This window comes from Choloepus didactylus, chromosome 2 (assembly GCF_015220235.1).
Source record: "Choloepus didactylus isolate mChoDid1 chromosome 2, mChoDid1.pri, whole genome shotgun sequence".
Lineage (NCBI taxonomy): Eukaryota > Metazoa > Chordata > Mammalia > Pilosa > Megalonychidae > Choloepus > Choloepus didactylus.
Genome location: NC_051308.1, coordinates 39,247,185 through 39,265,435, shown reverse-complemented (window position 1 = coordinate 39,265,435; position 18,251 = coordinate 39,247,185). Strand labels below are relative to the sequence as shown.

Below are 18,251 nucleotides of genomic sequence, written 5' to 3'. Positions count from 1 at the left end.
GTATTTTTAGTTTCCTTTTGTCTAGACTGTGCTCTGATTTTATGATACTGATAGTTTACAAGATTCCAGACCAATTATTTTGTAGAAGGTCCCGTATTACAGATTATTTGATTCATTAGATTCAAATTAAATATTTTAGGTAGGAAAAGATTCTCCATTGTAACAATAGCTTTATAAGTAATTGGTAATCTGTGGAGTGATACCTCAAGAATGTGGTTAATATCCTGTGCCTCAACAACATTTTCTCCCATTAGTCATATTCAGATATATATTTCAATGCATTCAGTGTTGTTTTACCATTACCGCTACCCATTGCCAAACATTTCTTTTACTTGAAATAGGAGCCCTGTACTTGTTAAGCCTTAATTTCCCGTTTGCTATCCCTACCCCATCCCCTCATAACCTATAATCCCGCTCTTTACTCCATAAGTTTGCTTATTCTAATTGTGCCTTTTAGGGTTTTGTTTGTTTTTGTTTTTTTTTTTTTAGCAATTTTATTGAGATATATTCATATACCATACAGTCATCTGAAGTGTACAGTCAGTTATTCACAGTATCAGCATCGAGTTATGCATTCATCACCACAATCAACATTTCCATTACTCCAGAAAATAAAAATAAGAGAACACCCAAACATCTCATACTCCTTCCCCTTCCCCCTCCCCATTATACATTTACTATTTGTCCACCTTTTTTCTACTCATCTCTCCATACACTGGATTAAGGGAGTGTGAGCCACAAGTTTTTCACAGTCACACCATACAAGCTTATATGATCATCTTCAAGAATCGAGGATGGTGGATTGCAGTTCAACAGTTTTAGCTACTTCCTTCTAGCTATTCTAATAGACTAACTACTAAAAAGGGATATCTATATAATGCATAAGAATAACCTCCAGAATGACCTCTTGACTCCATTTGAGATCTCTCAGCCACTGAAACTTCATTTTATTTCATTTCTCTTCTCTCTTTCAGTCAGGAAGCCTTTCTTAGTCCCACAATGCAGGGTCCAGGCTCATCCCTGGGAGTCATGTCCCATGTTTCCAGGGAGCTTTACACCCCTGGGAGTCATGTCCCACATTGACCTGAGTTCACCTGCCAAGTGGGCTTAGAGAGAGACGGGCCATATCTAAGCAACAAAAGAGGTTCTTGGGGGGTGACTCTCAGGCACCATTATAAGTAGGCTTAGCTTCTCCTTTGCAGTAATGAGCTTCATAAGGGCAAGCCCTAAGGTCGAGGGCTTGGCCTACTACAGTGGTAGTCCCCAGTGTTTGCAAGAATTTCAGGAATTCCCCAGGTGGGGAAGTTTAATATTTCCACATTTTTCCCCAGTCCCTCAAGGAGGCTTTGCAAATACTTTTTATTCTCTGCCCAAATTACTCTGGGATGTAACAGGGTTTCATGGTAACCTATCCAAACTAACCAGATCTCACCCACTAGTCAGGTTTCCATGAAATTATGGTGTTTGAATAAACTGACCATACAAGTTAAATTATATAGCATGCTACAGGAAATACAGACTTTTTACCAAATAAACATTTTTTCCTTTGGTCTCACACAGAAGTTGAGGTTTTAAAACACAGTTAATATCATCTTTTTCCCTTTAGTCTGGGAAGTTCTAATCAAGTCCATTTCATTCATACCTCTAATTGAAGTCTGATCTCTTTTTCAGCTTTTTTCAATATTTGCTATATGGGGTAATGCTGACATTCATAGCTGCTGAACTGTAGCTCTGAGTCTCATGTGTCTACACAGGTACCTGAAGTTACAGAGACCCACCAAGTTATCACAAACAGCTCAGCATCTCAGAATTTAGAGATAACTGTTACAACTCATGAATAGATGTGACTGCTGTAAGAGCTTACATTTTAAGAACATTTACCATAAGCTTTCCCCTGATAATCTGTGCTCTCAGATTCAACTCCCACTGTCTGCACATTATAGTTAGTCCATACTAGTGAGGCGCCACAATGCTTGTCTTTCAATTCTGGCTTATTTCACTCAGCATGCTGTCTTTAAGGTCAGTTCACCGAGGTGCATACCTCACAACTTCATTTCTTCTTGCTACCGCTCAGTATTGCATTGTATGTATACATCACAGTTCACCATTCCGTTTATCAGTTGATGTACCCTTAGGCCACCTCCATCCATTGCGAATCATGAATATGGCTGCCATAATCATCAATGTGCATAGTCCATTCATGTCCCTGCTCTCAGATCTTCCAAGTACATACTCAATAAAGGGGTTGCAGGACAATATGGCAACTCCATAGTAAGCTTCCTGTGGAACCACCACACTGCCTCCAGCTGGGCTGCACCATTCTACTTCCCTACCAAGAGGGAATAGGTACATCCCTCTCTCCACATTTTCTCCAGCACTTGTATCCCTCTTTATTTTGTAAACAGTTATATTCATACACTATACAATCCATCCTAAGTCAAGAATCAGTGATTCTTGGTATAGTCACATAATTATACATTCACCACCCAATTTATATGAGATTTCCATTTCTTCCACAAAGAAAGAGGAAAAGAAGAAAAAAATGAAGAATAAAAATATAAAAGGTAGAAGAAAAATAAAATTAAAATAAAATGCAATGAAAAGCTCAGGCAACAACATCACCACTAAGAATCTCATATCGTCATCTTATAGACATTTAGATTTGGTATATTGCCTTTGTTACAGGTATTGGAAGCACCTTACAATGTTACTGTTAGCTATTAACTCTAGTTTGCATTGATTGTATTTTTCCCCTCTACCATCCAGTTTTCAACACCTTGCAATGTTGACACTCATTTGTTCTCTGTCATTTAAAAACATTCTTACATTTGTACATTTAATCACCAGCATTGACCACTCTAGGTTTTGCTAAGTTATACATTCTCAGTCTTTATCTTCTGTCTTTCCTTCTGGTGTCATACATGCCCTTAGCCTTCCTCTTTGAGCGGTACTCACACTCGTCTTTGTTCAGAGTACTTACAGTATTGTGCTACCGTCACACACTATTATGCTATCCATTCCATTCTGGATCTATACAGTCAATCCTGTGGAACCTTCTGTACTCCTTCAGCATCAAATGCCCAAACTCTAATGTTTTTCCAGCTCCTGATAACCTGTGTTCTCAACTCTCAAATTTCACTCATCATTGTTACTTCATATTAGTGAAACCATACAGTATCCATGTTTTGTTTCTGGCTAATTTCACTCAATGTAATGTCTACTCTCTACCATTTTTTCTTTTGGATTTTATATGTCATATCTTATTTTATTTTTGTTTTGTTTTCCTCTCTTTTTTTACCCTCACTGATAGTCTTCATTTCTACACTCTTCTCCAAACCTCTCTCTCCTGTATTTTCCTATCTGACTATAGCGCTCCCTTCAGTATTTCTTGTAGAGCAGGTATCTTGTTCACAAACACTCTCTGTGTCTGTTTGTCTGAAATATTTTAAAGTCTCCCTCATTTTTGAAGGACAGTTTTGCCAGATATAGAATTCTTGGTTGACAGTTTTTCTCTTTCAGTATCTTAAATATATCATGCCACTGCCTTCTCACCTCCATGGTGTCTACTGAGAAATCCGCACATAGTCTTATTGAGCTTCCTTTGTATGTGATGGATTGCTTTTCTCTTACTGCTTTCAGAATTCTCTCTTTGTTTTGACATTTGATTGTCTGATTATTAAGTGTCTTGGAGTTGCTTTACTCACAATCTGTCCTGTTGGGGGTACGCTGCGCTTCTTGGATCTGTAATTTTATGTCTTTCATAACAGTTGGGAAATTTTCAGTGATTATTTCCTCTGTTATTGTTTCTGCCCCTTTTCCTTTCTGTTCTCCTTCTGGAACACCCATGACACATATACTCCTGCACTTTGTTACCATATAGTTCCCTGAAACACTGGTCATATTTTTCCGTTCTTTTCCTATTTGTTATTTTGTGTGTAGGCTTCAGATGTTGTGTCCTCCAGTTCATGAATCCTTTCTTCTGCCTCTTCAAGCCTGCTGTTGAATGTCTCCATTGTGTTTTTCATCTCTTCTATTGTGCCTTTCATTCCCATAAGTTCTGCCAATTGTTTTTTCAAACTTTCAAGTTCTTTCTTAGGTTCATCTAGTGTTTCCTTTATATCCTTCATCTTTTTCGGCATATCTTCCCTCAGCTCTTTGATTTGATTTTTGAATTGATTTAGCATATTTGTTTGGAGATCCTTAATTAGTTGTTTCAACTCCCATATCTCAGTTGAAGTATAAGTTTGTTCCTTTACTGGGCCATATCTTCATTTTTCCTAGTGTAATTTGTAATTTTTTGTAGTCTAGGCATCTGGTTTCCTTGATTATCCCCATCAGTTTTTCCCAGACCATACGGGCCCAGGTCTCAGGAGGAGGTTGTAATCAGTATCAAGGTTCCCTGAGGGTGAGACCCAGATGATTGTCAGCCTTTCCTGTGAGGTCTCTAGACTCTGTGCTTTTCCTGTCCTGCCCAGCAGGTGGCACTTGTCAGCCTGCAGTTCCCCAGCAACCTAAAGAGGGGTGATGCCTTTAATTCTCAGTGGACCTGTGCCACCAGGGGTCGAGTGTGTTGGAAGCTAAGCTTAAGCTGTTTCTGTTTTGCTTTTTTTCCTCAGGCCCTGGGGTCTGAGTTCTCTGAGGGAGATCTGCCACTTGAGCTGGTCCCTGCCCCCCCCCCTTTTCTTATAGAAGATAAACCCTTTAGGAAATTGTCTCCTACACTTTAGTTTTTCTTTTGAGACTCTGACTCTCTTAACTCTACCCTTGCTTGTGTCAGTGCTGACAATTGAAAATGCTTGAAGCTTTCTCTAATGAGCTACTTAGAATGAGAGGGAAAAAAAGATGGAAGTCCCTTTTGCAGAGCCAGTGCCTAGCCCTCCAGTTTACCAGGGAAGAACCTGAGTTGGTTCTGGTTCTATGTGCCCCTTTTCTTGGGACACAGCCCTTTTTCAGTTTTCTGAGCTCAGTCAACTCCAAAAGCCTCTGTTTTTATTTATTTATGTATATTTTTTTCCATCAGCCCCACCTCTCTACCAGGATAACCCTCTGGGTTCCTTTACCTGCTTGCCCCAGGTTTATCTGCACTCATAGCTTGTATTCATTGGTCCATATTTGTAAATTAAAACCTCAGTTGGAGCTTGGTTGAGCTACATTCCCTTTCTCCTGGCAGGGACTGCTTTGTTTTCCCACAGGGAAGTGTTCCAACTCATATGCTGTACCAGTATAGGAGGGGTGCTAGTTCAGTTGTTTGGGGAGCTTTACTTACAGTTCTGTGCTGCGATCTCAGCCTTTCTACCCATTCCAGACTGGTGTACAATGTTGTCTGGTCACAGAAGTCCCCCTAACAATTGTTCCAGATTATTACTAGTTGTTCCTGGCTATATGCTAGCTTTTCTAGGGGACTAAATTCCATACCTCCCTTTGCTGCCATTTTGCCCTGCCTCTTGCCTTTTAGGTTTTTTGTTTGTTTTCTTGATCAGTCTTGCTGGGGGTTGTCTAATTTGTAAATATTTTAAAATATTGAATTCTATAAATTGAATAAATATATAAATTAAATACTAATATAAAATAAGAACCACCTTTCAGTTTTGTGGGTTCTCTTTATTTTTCTTTGTTTCTCATTTCATTGATTTCTATTGTTTTTGTTTCCCTGTCTTATTCCTTATCATTTTCTATTATCTTGGAGTTTACTTTGTGTTTTTTGAACTTCTTGGATTAAATGTTTAGCTTTTTGTTGCTTAGCCTTTGAAAATTTCTAATCCATGTATTTGAAGCTACAAAATTTCCCCTAAATATTATTTAGCTGTAGCTACAACTTTTTATCCATTTTATTGTCATTTAGTTCTAAATCTGTTCTACTTTTTATTAAGATTTTTTGATCTGTGACTTATTTTAAAAGATGTTTAAATAAGTACTGGTTATTTATTGCTACATGACAAATTACCTGCCAATTTAGCAACTTAACACACATTTTCTGTCTCACAGTTTCTTGGGGTCTGGGATTTGGGAGCAACTTAGCTAGATACTTCTGTCTTATAAAGGTGCAGTCAAGATGTCAGCCAGGGCTCCGGTCACCTTAAGCTCACCAGAAAAGGATCCTTCTTTAAGCTTACTTAACGTGGCTGTGGGCAGCCTCAGAAGGTCTGCTTCCAGACTCACTCATACATAGCCATCTGAGCCTCACCACCTGGGCTCTACACTACATGGCCTGAGTATTCTTAACGAATCCATGTTATTTATCTATTGCTGCATAATAAATTACTGCAAATTTAGTGTCTAAAACAGCACACATTTATAACCTCTCAGTTTCTGTGGGACAGGAGTCTGGGCACAGCTCAGCAGAGTCCTCTGCTCAGGGTCTCACAGCCCGCAATCCAGGGCTATGCTCTCATCTGGAGGCCTGACTGGGGACTGCTTCCAAGGTCATGCAGGTTGTTGGCAGAATTTATTTCCTTGAGACTGTAGCACTCAGGGCCCCACATCCTTGCTGTCTGTTGGCTGGGTGTCACCCTGAGACTGTTGATGCTGCCTGCAGTTCTTGCATAGTGGGCTTTCCCAGCTGCTCACTTCATCAAGCCAGCAAGGAGAATCTCTAGAGCAAGATGGTATTGCCCCCAAAGCCAAAAGCAGTTACTGTTGTCCCTCTACAGAAAAAGTTTGCTGGCATCCCCCCACCCCCAAAATAAATCCGCACCTCTCTGGCTGTCACGGAATCTCCTGAAACTCTCTTTGAACCTCATATTAGAATTTCCAATTTTGAGTCAATTTCAAACCATTTATTATACTGTGACTATTCTAGGGAACTCTTCATTTTGTGACATTGAAGACACAGTGTTAGAATCGGAATGAGAAGACCTGGATTTCTAATCAGCTTAACCTCTTAAACTGTGTGATTGGAGAAGTTGCTTAATTTCTGAGTCTCAAAAATATTATGGAATTGATAGTATCAGCCTGACTGCTTTATAGGGTTATGGAGATTTTTTTAAATGAGATAACATTGCTATGAAATATGATAATGTGATTTACATTTATCTGTTTTAGTGTCTTACTTGAGGAATTACTGCCATAAATTACCTAACTTTTAATTTCTTTTGCTTTATTTTAATATTCTGTCCTTTATTTTATTTATTTTTCTGCTTCTTAATTCTTTTGAGAAAATAAAATGCTAGCCTTTTATAATATTATAAATAAGTATTTTAACTAGGAAATGTAGTTTTCCTCATCTGCATTCTATTACATCTGATGCAATAGTGGGTTGAATAGTATGTATTTAATGAGATGGGTAAGTCACCATAGTACAGTGCCTGTTAGTTTTTTTCTCCTTTCTATATACCTCCCTCCTCATCAGAAAAGGCAGTCAATTGCAAAACTTCCTTACTGGCCTAGTACTGTCTTGAAAGACTTAAATTTCTAAGATGAACTGCTTTCATTCACTGAAAAACTTTTTTTGGGTGGACCCTGTGCTAGAGGAGAAAAATATTAAAATTAATAAGGTGGCCTCAAGGAGCTTATCATTTAATTTTTTTTCTAAAATAATCCTTTGATTAGATTCTTTTTTTCCTAACACTGATGGAATCTAATTTTTTCTTGCTTTATAAATAATAGAAAATAAAATAATGGAACAAACTTGGCATGCCCTTAAAATTTAAAACTTTTAAGTGAGACTTTTATGCAATTTTGTTTATGTAGGACATAGTACTTTCACTTGGAGTAAGAAATGTCTGGTGGTGAAGAAATGGCTATGGCCACGTAGGATTTTAAAAGAATGCAAGTAGAAAGTATTGGCTAAAACTTCTAAGTCTTTTTTTTCTTTTTTCACCATTCCTCCAGATTTAACTTACATTGTTCCCTGTCTAGCAGTTTCGTTTTCTTTTTCTTTTTTTCCTTTTCCCATCACCATTACTCATGCTGGTTTAACTATGTTTGAAGATATTTTACTAAACAGTTCTTTAAAGTCTAATCCTGTATTTTGGCTCTTTCTGTGCTTAAAGATTATCTACTGCTCCAAATTTTTGTATTTCTCACTTTCCCAAAGGAAGAGAAAGATGAGGATTGTTCCCCTGCCTATGTGTTTGACTCTCAGTTTGTTATCTCATTTCTTACATGAAAAAAAAAAGAAAAAGCAAAAGATAAAGTTCACCACCATGTTTTTCTTCCAGTCTAGTGGAGGGTGTTTTCACATACACTCCTGGAAGAAGACCTTGAAACACCCTCCCGCTCTCTCCTTATGAGGCAGCCCAGTAACTTGGATAGTCATCCAAACATATTCACAGAGACTAAGGAACGTCTAGCTTACTCACAGACACCTTTAGAAATTTACTACGATCAGGCTGTTAAATCAGAACATTAAAATAACCTGATTCTTTTTCATACAAGCCATAAATATTATGATCTTAATATAAATTTACCAGATCTATGTGCTTTTCTAATATTTATGTCATAAATGATACTACATTCTTCATTGCATATTCTTGTGTGCTAGGTGTGTCCAGTTTCTAAAATAAAACAAAAATAAATATTACAAGTTAGTATACCTTAAAAAAAGTCCTGGTGGGGGGGAGTAGGAAAAGATACATGATGGGCATAGTGCCCAGCTCTGATGACTTCTGGATCCTTCAGTGATAGGAAAGAATTCTAATTTTCAGTTTAGGCAACTTTTACTCCAAAGTAACCTATAACTTTGTTAGTCTACCAGTTATAACGTGGTGTTTGAAACAAAGCATGTAAAAGCAAGTCCTTTATTGATTGCTTGCATGTACAAAAGGCACATTTAAAGTTTCTTCTTTGAGAGATTCTTCTATAGAATTTAGGGAGGACACATGGAGGGAAACTCGCTGTTTTCTATCACAGTAGACCTCAAGGAACGAGTCTAGTTTTTGAATAACAAAAGGAAGTTTATAAGAGACAGCAGATCTAACAGAGGTTTATATTATTTTGTTTTTTTTCGTTTTACTGTGAGAACAGTACTTTTTATGGTAGCATTCTCCAAAGGAGGATAAAGGAATGAATTCATTAGTCACAGAACACCGGAATAGCAGTTATTTTGGATATAACTTTGAGCCTTGCATATTAAGCAACAATACCCTATTAAAATAAGCTCCTTTGGATAAATTTCTTGGTTTCAGTCCAAGATGCTTTAATGTTCTGTTGACTTATGCATTCTAGAATAAGTCATATTAACAAACAGTTCCAGAATGTTTCTTACCATTGGAAAAAATGGGTTTTAAATAACCTATCCTCAGCAGGTGCTTATATGCATAAAACAAGAGCTTTCCCTTTATAGTCTTAAAATTCATTCTTACACAGATATAATTTTGAATAGTTGTTCATTGAAGAACCATGCTGAGCTTCTGAAATTTGATATTATATTTAAAATTGAGAGGCAAGAAATATATGTTTGTGATCTGAAACAATATATTATTTTTATTTTGTGTCAGCTGTTTACATTGTCCTTTTTATTGTTTTCCTTAGGCTGAAAACCTTCTCCTTGATGCTGATATGAATATTAAAATTGCTGACTTTGGTTTTAGTAATGAATTTACAGTTGGAAACAAATTGGACACATTTTGTGGAAGCCCACCCTATGCTGCTCCTGAGCTTTTCCAAGGAAAAAAGTACGACGGGCCTGAAGTGGACGTGTGGAGTCTTGGAGTCATTCTCTATACATTAGTCAGTGGCTCATTGCCTTTCGATGGTCAGAATTTAAAGGTACCAGCTAAGTCTGATATTATGTTTTTATTTTCAAACATGATAGTTTCAAAAGCCAGTTGTAAGTGCTTTCTTTTGCCTTTGTAAGGAACTGAGGGAGCGAGTCTTACGAGGAAAGTATCGTATTCCCTTCTATATGTCCACAGACTGTGAAAATCTTCTGAAGAAATTGTTAGTGCTGAATCCAATAAAGAGAGGCAGCTTGGAAGTAAGTGATTTTTTTTTATTCCGAATTTAAAGTTTAACAATTAAAACATTCCAGGAATCGAAGAGCATTTCTAATAATTTTTCCCTGTTTTTTTTTAGGAAAATTGCTAGATCATCTAATTTGCTTTTTGTTTAGAGCTAGAGAAAAATGACATGATTCTTTTACTACTCAAAAATTTTCACAGTAGATTTCTCTAAAGATTAGTACTTCTTCTTTGTCCTTCAGTGAAGCATTAAATTAAAACAACAAAAAACAGGGATAAAATTGATTTTTAGTTGAAGGAAGAAAACCTCTCTTAGAAATTGCTTGGTCCAAAAAAGAGCCTTCTAGTTAGTAGGTACTTAATAAATATTGGTGAAAATTCTAGCACAGTGAATACTAAATGTCTCTATCTGATATTAAAAAATTTAATAGAAATATCTCAACATCAATATAGAGAATTAATAAAATACTCAATAGAACATACTGGAAACAGAAATTTCATTTTAAACACACTATTATATCACCTACACACATTTCACTACATGTGGAATAGATGCTATTTATAATCACAGACTCTATTAGAAATGTTCCAAGTATGTTATAGCCTAATTATATCAGGCAGTCCTGACACTGCAGTTAGTATTTTGCCCATCTCTTTTTAAGAATGATATTTTAGCATGTACTAAGATAAATTTTAGAGGTTCAGTATGTATTGTTCATTGGTGCTCTTTTGTCTTAATTTGTTTGCCTTAATAGAAGGGTAGAAAACTCAGTGAATTAACTTCATCTAAACTGTACTTTTTTAGTGTAGCAATGGGGCTTTCTGGCACGGACTCCCTGCTGGTTAGGAGGCAGCCTTATAGTGAGCCATCCCTGTGTACAGAGCTCTCAGGTTAGTTTGGGCTTTGTAATTTTATTTCCACAAATATTTTTTTACTAAAAGATTACATGTTTTGATGGAAGTTAAGGGATGGTGACTTCCATTGGGAAATTATTTTAAATGCTTTATATCAATGAATCAATTATTAGATAATTTTTTAACTGAAATATTTATTTAAATGTGATTAGTTCCTTCCTATGATTATTTTTGTTTTTCTTTGGTGGGGAAAAGGATCTGTTAATGTTTTAATGGAGAACCTATGCAATAGAAAAAGCCCACTTTTCATGTCACTGCTTATCTAAACTTACTTTCAACCATTACTAATAATTATGTAAAGTAGTTAAAAAGTTAAAATTGTTGATTTTCATTTCAGCTCTAAAATTTTATGGGAACGCAAGATATGTCTCTTAATCCTGCTTTATGGCCCGCTTTTATAATAGAAACCCACTTTACCTGAGTAAAGTGTTAATAAAATGCCCAGTTGAAACATCAGCTCAGCTAATGAGCAAAGTAAAAAGAACATAAAAAGTCATTTTGGGGAATTGATACTATAAATCTCTATGGGCAGTTGATAAGATGTGCTTAGTATCTAAAAGATGATTAATTTACTGTAACCACATTTTTAAAGTCTTTCCTTACAATGACAAGATTTGAAGTTCTTTGAATTAAATGTAAAAGTCAAATTATTATTATTAAAGTAATTGGTCATCAGAAACTCAACTTGATGTATTTGAATATATTCTGGAACCTCTTTTTCCAGCTTATCCAAACTAAGTTTGTGTCATCCACGGAACCATGAGTCCACATTGAAGATGTTATTATAATATCACAGATATCAATACACAGAGCCTAGTCTGCTTCACAGTTCCAAGGAATTCCTTTTTAATAGCTATGTTATTCTCTTTGGGTAATATGTCATAATTTAACTCTTCTCTGCTTGCACATTTGAGCTGTTTCCACTGTTTTTGATAAAAGCAGCTTGGGATACTTTTTTCCCATGTGGGATATATGCTTGGATAAACTCTCCAGCATAGATTTATTGGGTCAAAGGTTGTGAGCAATCTTATATCTCTTATTTTTCATTGCCAAAATTTTGCATGTGAACCAAGGTGTTTGAATGTACTTATTTGATGCTTTTATGGTAGTAATATAGTTAGTCATAAAATTGCTTTAATTTATATTTCTTTTGTAAGAGATAAATCTGATTCTTTTAAATGAATAGGTTAACTGTCCTTCAGATATAAACTCTCTGTGTCTGTTTATTTATATAAAGGTGTCTGGTTAATCAGCCTTATAGATCTGATTTAGCTTTGTGCATTTTAATATGAACTATTTCTCCCCTGTTAATTCCCATATGTTTTAAAAAATTAAAGTTTATGTTTTCAGTAATGTTACTTGAGTATCATGAATTATTGATGTTAGAATAATCTCTAGTCTTCACAATATACTAATACTGAAAGTTGATTTAGAGAATTTTATGTGATTACTTATTGTCTTATTAAATTTATTTATCTTACACCTTCCTGCGTCTCACACATGACTATGTACTGTATGTATTTCTTGAAGCCTTTTACTCTATCTGTGCTTCCCCATGAAAATAAAATTAATGAAATTAGTTTCACATCCTACTTGTTTGTCATATATTTCTAGATCTAAACAAGCACTTATATAATTTTTTTTAAGTTGTATATATGAATGCTATCAGCTCTTCCTAATTGCAGTAATAATGAAGGGGGACAGTACCATGCATGATTTTAAAATGATTTGTATTATATGATGTGCACTAGTTTTTTCCCCCGGATTTATTGTTATATTCCTGCATCCAGATTCTTTTTTTTAATCAAAAACTGAAAAAATTTTCTGCTTTCCCTTCCATGTACACCAGCTTTATTTTGCCACTCCTTAACCAGAATGGACTGTATTACCTTTCAAAATAATGCAGAATTTGAGCCTAAAGCAAAGCTTTTTATTGGCCTTTCTCTGTCATCTTAGGTTCCCCCAAAGGTATTTATTTTGATTTTTGCCGTCGTTTTCAGCTGCTGCTAAGATAATCTTAAAAGTTTTATTTACATCTGCCCAGTACAAGTGATTGTAAAGGGAAAATTAATGACTTAAAAAAAAAAATAAATGAGTGATCTCCAGGTACAAATTCAGAAGCATATGGTATACTTTACAAAGATTGAGACCATTTAAGAAAAAGTATTTCCATCTGGCTGTCCTTAAAGTCCATAGTGCGCCTAAATATAGGGTGTATATTTCCTGGTGTTAATTGGTTTAATTCTTTATAATTCATCTGAATCAATTATTTTATTGGTATTGCTCTTTTATAGTAAGCAAGTTGTCATTTATTATCTTCATTAGAAGTAACGGGTAGAGTAAATGTTCTTTTGTTAAGTTTGGAGTCTTGTTTGGCCTCTTGTTCCTCATTAAAAAAAATCTGAAATGAAATCTGAAGTGGATTAGTTTATCCACCTGGTTCCTATGTCTAGTGCAATTTGTTGTCCTAGTTCTTTGCACCCTGCCTGAAACCACCCAAACTATGAACACTTTCTTGTCATACAGTACCTAAACTTCTTGGGGACATTTCTGCCTTAGCTTTTATTAATAACTTTTGTGGTTCCCATAGAGGAATTTTGTATATGCATGAGGTTCACCCATCTAAGAACAGGTAACTTTCACATCTCTATTCTCTTTCACATATATATCCATATATATATATATATACCTATATATATGGCTTTCTATGTGATATTCTTGATAAAGAACCTCAGATTAAGAATTAATAGAAAAACCCTTGGTGTTAAAATGCCCCATATGATCCCATACTTAAACCCGTCATCTTCCTTCCCACCAAAATTTCCCTTCCATTCTGAGAAGCATTATTTTTATTCTGCTTTGAAATGCAACTGCTGTGCAACACACTTTGCTAAGTAGAATCTTCTTCATGGTTGTACAGACAGACTTAAGATTAATGTAAAGGACCCCTGATTTCCCTTATTTCCCAATAAGAGAAAGCAAACTGTGCCCGTTGTCTAGTTGCTGCCCAGGTACCTTTTCTTATCACTGCCTTTTTCCATTTTCCCTGGCTCAGCATTGCCCCAAATCTAATTTTGTGTGAGGACCAGCACAGTGGGTGCTCCTTTTGTGCATACTCATTGTTCCTTTTTCAATGTTGAGTCTAAACTGTTGGTAATATTGCTTGCTTAATACATTGTAGCATTTCTCCATTGCATATCAGATCAGGTTTAAATTCTTCATCTGGAAGATACAACCTTATTTTCCATTCTTTGATTGCGTGTAACCTTTGTTGCTTACCAGGTCCTCCTCACATCATCTGTCTGCCTTGACTCTTCCACGAATCCAAATACTACCTATATTCCAAGGGTCAGTTCAAATCCTACCAGTAATTCCTTCACTGAAGACTGCAGCCCACACTACAATTGCTCTTTTTTGTCTTTGTTAACATCCACTGTTGATAGGACAATTTGGGGTAGTTACCTTTATTATGTATTCGGTTATTATTAGGCTTCATGTGAAAATCTTATTTCCCCAAATAAAAGACAAGTCTGTTAAGTGTTTGGTCTACATAATGTGTGTGTGTGTGTGTGATTACCCTGATAATAATAATACGTAATAACTTCAGTTTAAAAACATCACATTTCTCCCTGAATGAACCAATAAATTTCACATTTGCTAAGTAGAGCTAAAACAATTGGTTGAACGTTCTGATTGACCAAACATAATGTAGATTTTATTTCCTAGCAAATAATGAAAGATCGATGGATGAATGTTGGTCATGAAGAAGAAGAACTAAAGCCATATACTGAACCTGAACCAGATTTCAATGACATAAAAAGAATAGGTAAGTGTTTAAAATTGTGAATGGTACTGTCTTTAGGCTATAAGTAAAAGTCCTGTAGTCTACCAAAAGAAGGTTTAAAAATATAAATAGGAAGCAATTTTATTTGAAAAATATTTCCATTATCATCTTTTTCTAAATATACACTAAGCATTAAAATGTCAAGTTCCTTAGTTTGTTCTCACATATTTCATAGTCTAATTCATTTGGCAACAATGATATAAAAATTAAAATAATGTGAATAAACCTCATATTTTCCTTTCAGTAATTCAGCATAGGAACATACAGCTGATATAAAACTGATATAAATACCAAGCAAAACACATCATGTAGTTTAGCCAAATTTTAAAGGCACAAACTTAAAAGGAATGCACATTTTGGCCTTATCTATTTACCACTGTCGTAACAAGGTCCATCCTTGTTCTTCAGGTAGTCCTGCTACTGCCCTACCCAGGCAGCCTCTGCTTTCAACTTACTTATTTCATTTCTCTACCCCTTCCCAAAGCCATTGGATACTTACTTACAACTCTGAGTCATCTCAACTGTGCTCCCATCTGGCTTGAGAGTGGAGTGGGGAGGAACATTCTGGGTGTTTTGAACCTGAACAAGACAATACTTGGAGAATTCAGGTTTCCAAAGAAGAATCCACCTGCCTGCAGATCACATAAATTGTTAAGAGATGAGAGGAGCCACTCCATGAGTGGCTAACAGTGTATTGAGAGAGAGATGGAGAGGGAGTTTTGTGTGTGTCACAAATAGACAGATGCTGTAGCTCTGGCTGGACCAATGAAGACAATTCAGGAACGAACTACACAGTGGGAAATTGAGAGGGCACATGAGTATATATATCCAAATATGACTTATTTGTATGTGAATATTCATATATGAATATGAATATCTAACCCACCATTCAGATATTTTTGCATGAGAAAAATTGTGAACAGATTGTATCTGTGAATATATAGTAACTGGATCTTAATAATCCAAAGCTTTTATAATTAAAAATTTTCAGGAATTACATCAAATGTTATCAAATGTTGACACGCATTTTTGTTTGTTTTATTTCCAGACATCATGGTCACCATGGGTTTTGCACGAGATGAGATAAATGATGCCTTAATAAATCAAAAATATGATGAAGTTATGGCCACTTATATTCTTTTAGGTAGAAAACAACTGGAAGTAAGTTTTTCTCCTTTTTTAATTTATGTGAATTTCTTATTGAGCAGAGTGACAGCTAAATATATTATGTTAGCAAACATAGTGTATTCTTTGTGTTATCAAAAATAATATAAATATTCTTAGCATTCTTAATTTTTGGAATCGAAAAATCAAGATACTGAATTATAAACTGCTTCCATTTCTGAGTACCAAGAGAGATTAGATCACAAGACGTTTAAATTTCTTGTGATCACATTAGTTTTATTAGGAAAAACCAGGCATGTTGTCTTGCTTAGGGAGCACCTTTCACAATCTAGTCTTAGAGAGAGCAACATCCCCCAGAGTTGTGCAGTGCACAGCCAGTACATCCAAATGTAATAGCCCTGCCAAAGGTAACATGGTTATTCTGTATGTGCAGAAAAGACAATGACTGAAATAAGAGGAAGTGAAAGCATTTACAACAGAATGCATATCTTAAATAATTTATAAAGATGTTTGGTGATGTTTTGTCTTACAGAGTATCAAGTGACTTCAGTACATTTGATTAGGAATTCTCAAGGCCAATAGAGGCCTGTAATTAGGAGATAAGGAAATAACTGCATACAAATGGTGATTGAACCATAAAAGCAAATGATCCTTTAGGGAAGCAAAAATAAAGGGTATAAACTGGGAATCAGCAACAGAGCCCAGAGCCATTGACAGTTTGTTGGTAAAATAATGATGTGTAAGAGGCATTTTATAGAATAAGTTGGAATTATTCATAATTAAATAGTAACTTTTAGTAAAGCACTACACTTCAAGCTGACATTTATTGAACCTACTGTGTACCAGGAACTATGCTAAGTACTGTGAGTAGAAAGATGAGTATAAGTCTTTGATCTCAAGTTGCCCTCAGTCTAGAGAGGAGATAGGTAGTCAACAATGTGGTACAGCTTAGGACATGCTCTGATTAGAGAGATGCACAGGGTGTTCTGGGAGATCATAGGCATAGCACCTACAATAGACTGGGATCAGAGGTAAGAATGGGTGTGAATGATATGTAAGAGATAGACTTAATGTACTCATTGACCTATTGGAAATGAGAGATAAAGATCACAGCATAGGCAACTGGTTGTGTAGGGTGTATTTGCCAACATAGGAAAAGAGTGAATTCAGAGGCAAGATGGCAAGATCAATTTAGGATAGTTGAATTTAAGGTTCTTCTTAGATGGAGCTGTCTAATAAGCTTTTGGATATAAAGATCTGTATTTGGTGGGAGAGATTTGAATAGAATTCTAAATTTAGGAATCTGCATCAGATTAGCACACAGAGCACAGAGTAATGTACCAGGAATTGGCCTAACGCCTATACATGTATTATAATCCACTTGATCTTCCAAATGACCCTATGAAGGAGGTACTATTATTATCATAGAAGAGAAGAATCTTCAATGAATATGCTAACAGCTGAAGAAATGATGTCAAAGAAGCCAAGATGAGAATTTTAAGAAAAGGCAAAGAGTACAAATGGTTATTTCTAACATCTTTGAGTTGTTATTACTTAGATTTTAAATTTCATGCCTGATGTACAGTTTGTATATATTATGTCCACCAGAAAAAGCCATATTCTTTAATGCATTCTTGTGGGGGTAGACATATTAGTGTGGATTGGGTTGGAACCTAATGGTTCAGTGCCCATGGAGATGTGCCCCACCCAACTGTAGGTGATAACTCTGATTGGATAATTTCCATGGAGGTGTGGCCCCATCCATTCAGCGTGGGCCTTATTTAGTTTACTGGAGCACTATATAAGCTCAGACAGAAGGAGCTCATAGCGAGCTGTAGCTGAGGCAGACATTTTGTTGATGGACAGTTGATGGCCTTAAGACTGTAACTGTGTAACCAAATAAACCCCCCTTTTATAAAAGCCAATCCATTTCTGGTGTTTTGCATTCTGGCAGCATTAGCAAACTGGAACAGATTTTGGTACCAGAGAAGTGGGGTGCTGGTGCTGCTGAGTTGGCAAATACCAAACATGTTGGAATGGCTTTTTAAATGGATAAGGGGAAGATGCTGGAAGAGTTGTGAGGTTGACAGAAAAGGCCTAGACTGCTTTGAAGAGACTGTTTGTGGAAATATGGACTCTAAAGATACTTCTGAAGAGGCCTTGAACGGAAATGATGAGTGTGTCATTGCCAACTGGAAGAAAGGTGATCCTTGTTTTAAAGTGGCAGATAATTTGGCAAAATTGAGTCCTGGTGTTGGATGGAAGGAGGAATTTGAAGGCAACGAGCTGGGATACTTGTCTGATGAGATTTCGAATCTAAAAGTTGAGGATATCGCACAGCTTCTCCTTGCAGCTTATAGTAAAATGCGAGCGGAGTGAGATAAACTTCGAACTGAACTCTTGGGTTCAAAGAAACCAGAAACAAATGGTTTGGAAAATTCTGGGCTTCCAGGGGATGGAACCCCAGA

At 36.0% G+C, this 18,251-nt stretch overlaps 1 protein-coding gene across 6 annotated transcripts in view; it reads left to right on the top strand.

The window, feature by feature from the left end:
* Positions 1–18,251, top strand: part of MARK1 (microtubule affinity regulating kinase 1) — a 160,021-nt gene that overhangs the window by 105,054 nt on the left and 36,716 nt on the right. For 3 of the 6 annotated variants that reach the window (XM_037823477.1, XM_037823464.1, XM_037823470.1), the window contains exons 8-11: positions 9,472–9,708; positions 9,797–9,916; positions 14,541–14,640; positions 15,707–15,819. In XM_037823477.1, coding sequence (XP_037679405.1) covers positions 9,472–9,708; positions 9,797–9,916; positions 14,541–14,640; positions 15,707–15,819 — 570 coding nt within the window. Of the gene's footprint in view, positions 1–9,471; positions 9,709–9,796; positions 9,917–10,704; positions 10,791–11,538; positions 12,309–14,540; positions 14,641–15,706; positions 15,820–18,251 lie in introns of those variants that run through there. The other 3 variants (XM_037823484.1, XM_037823493.1, XM_037823499.1) reach the window with 3 other exon arrangements.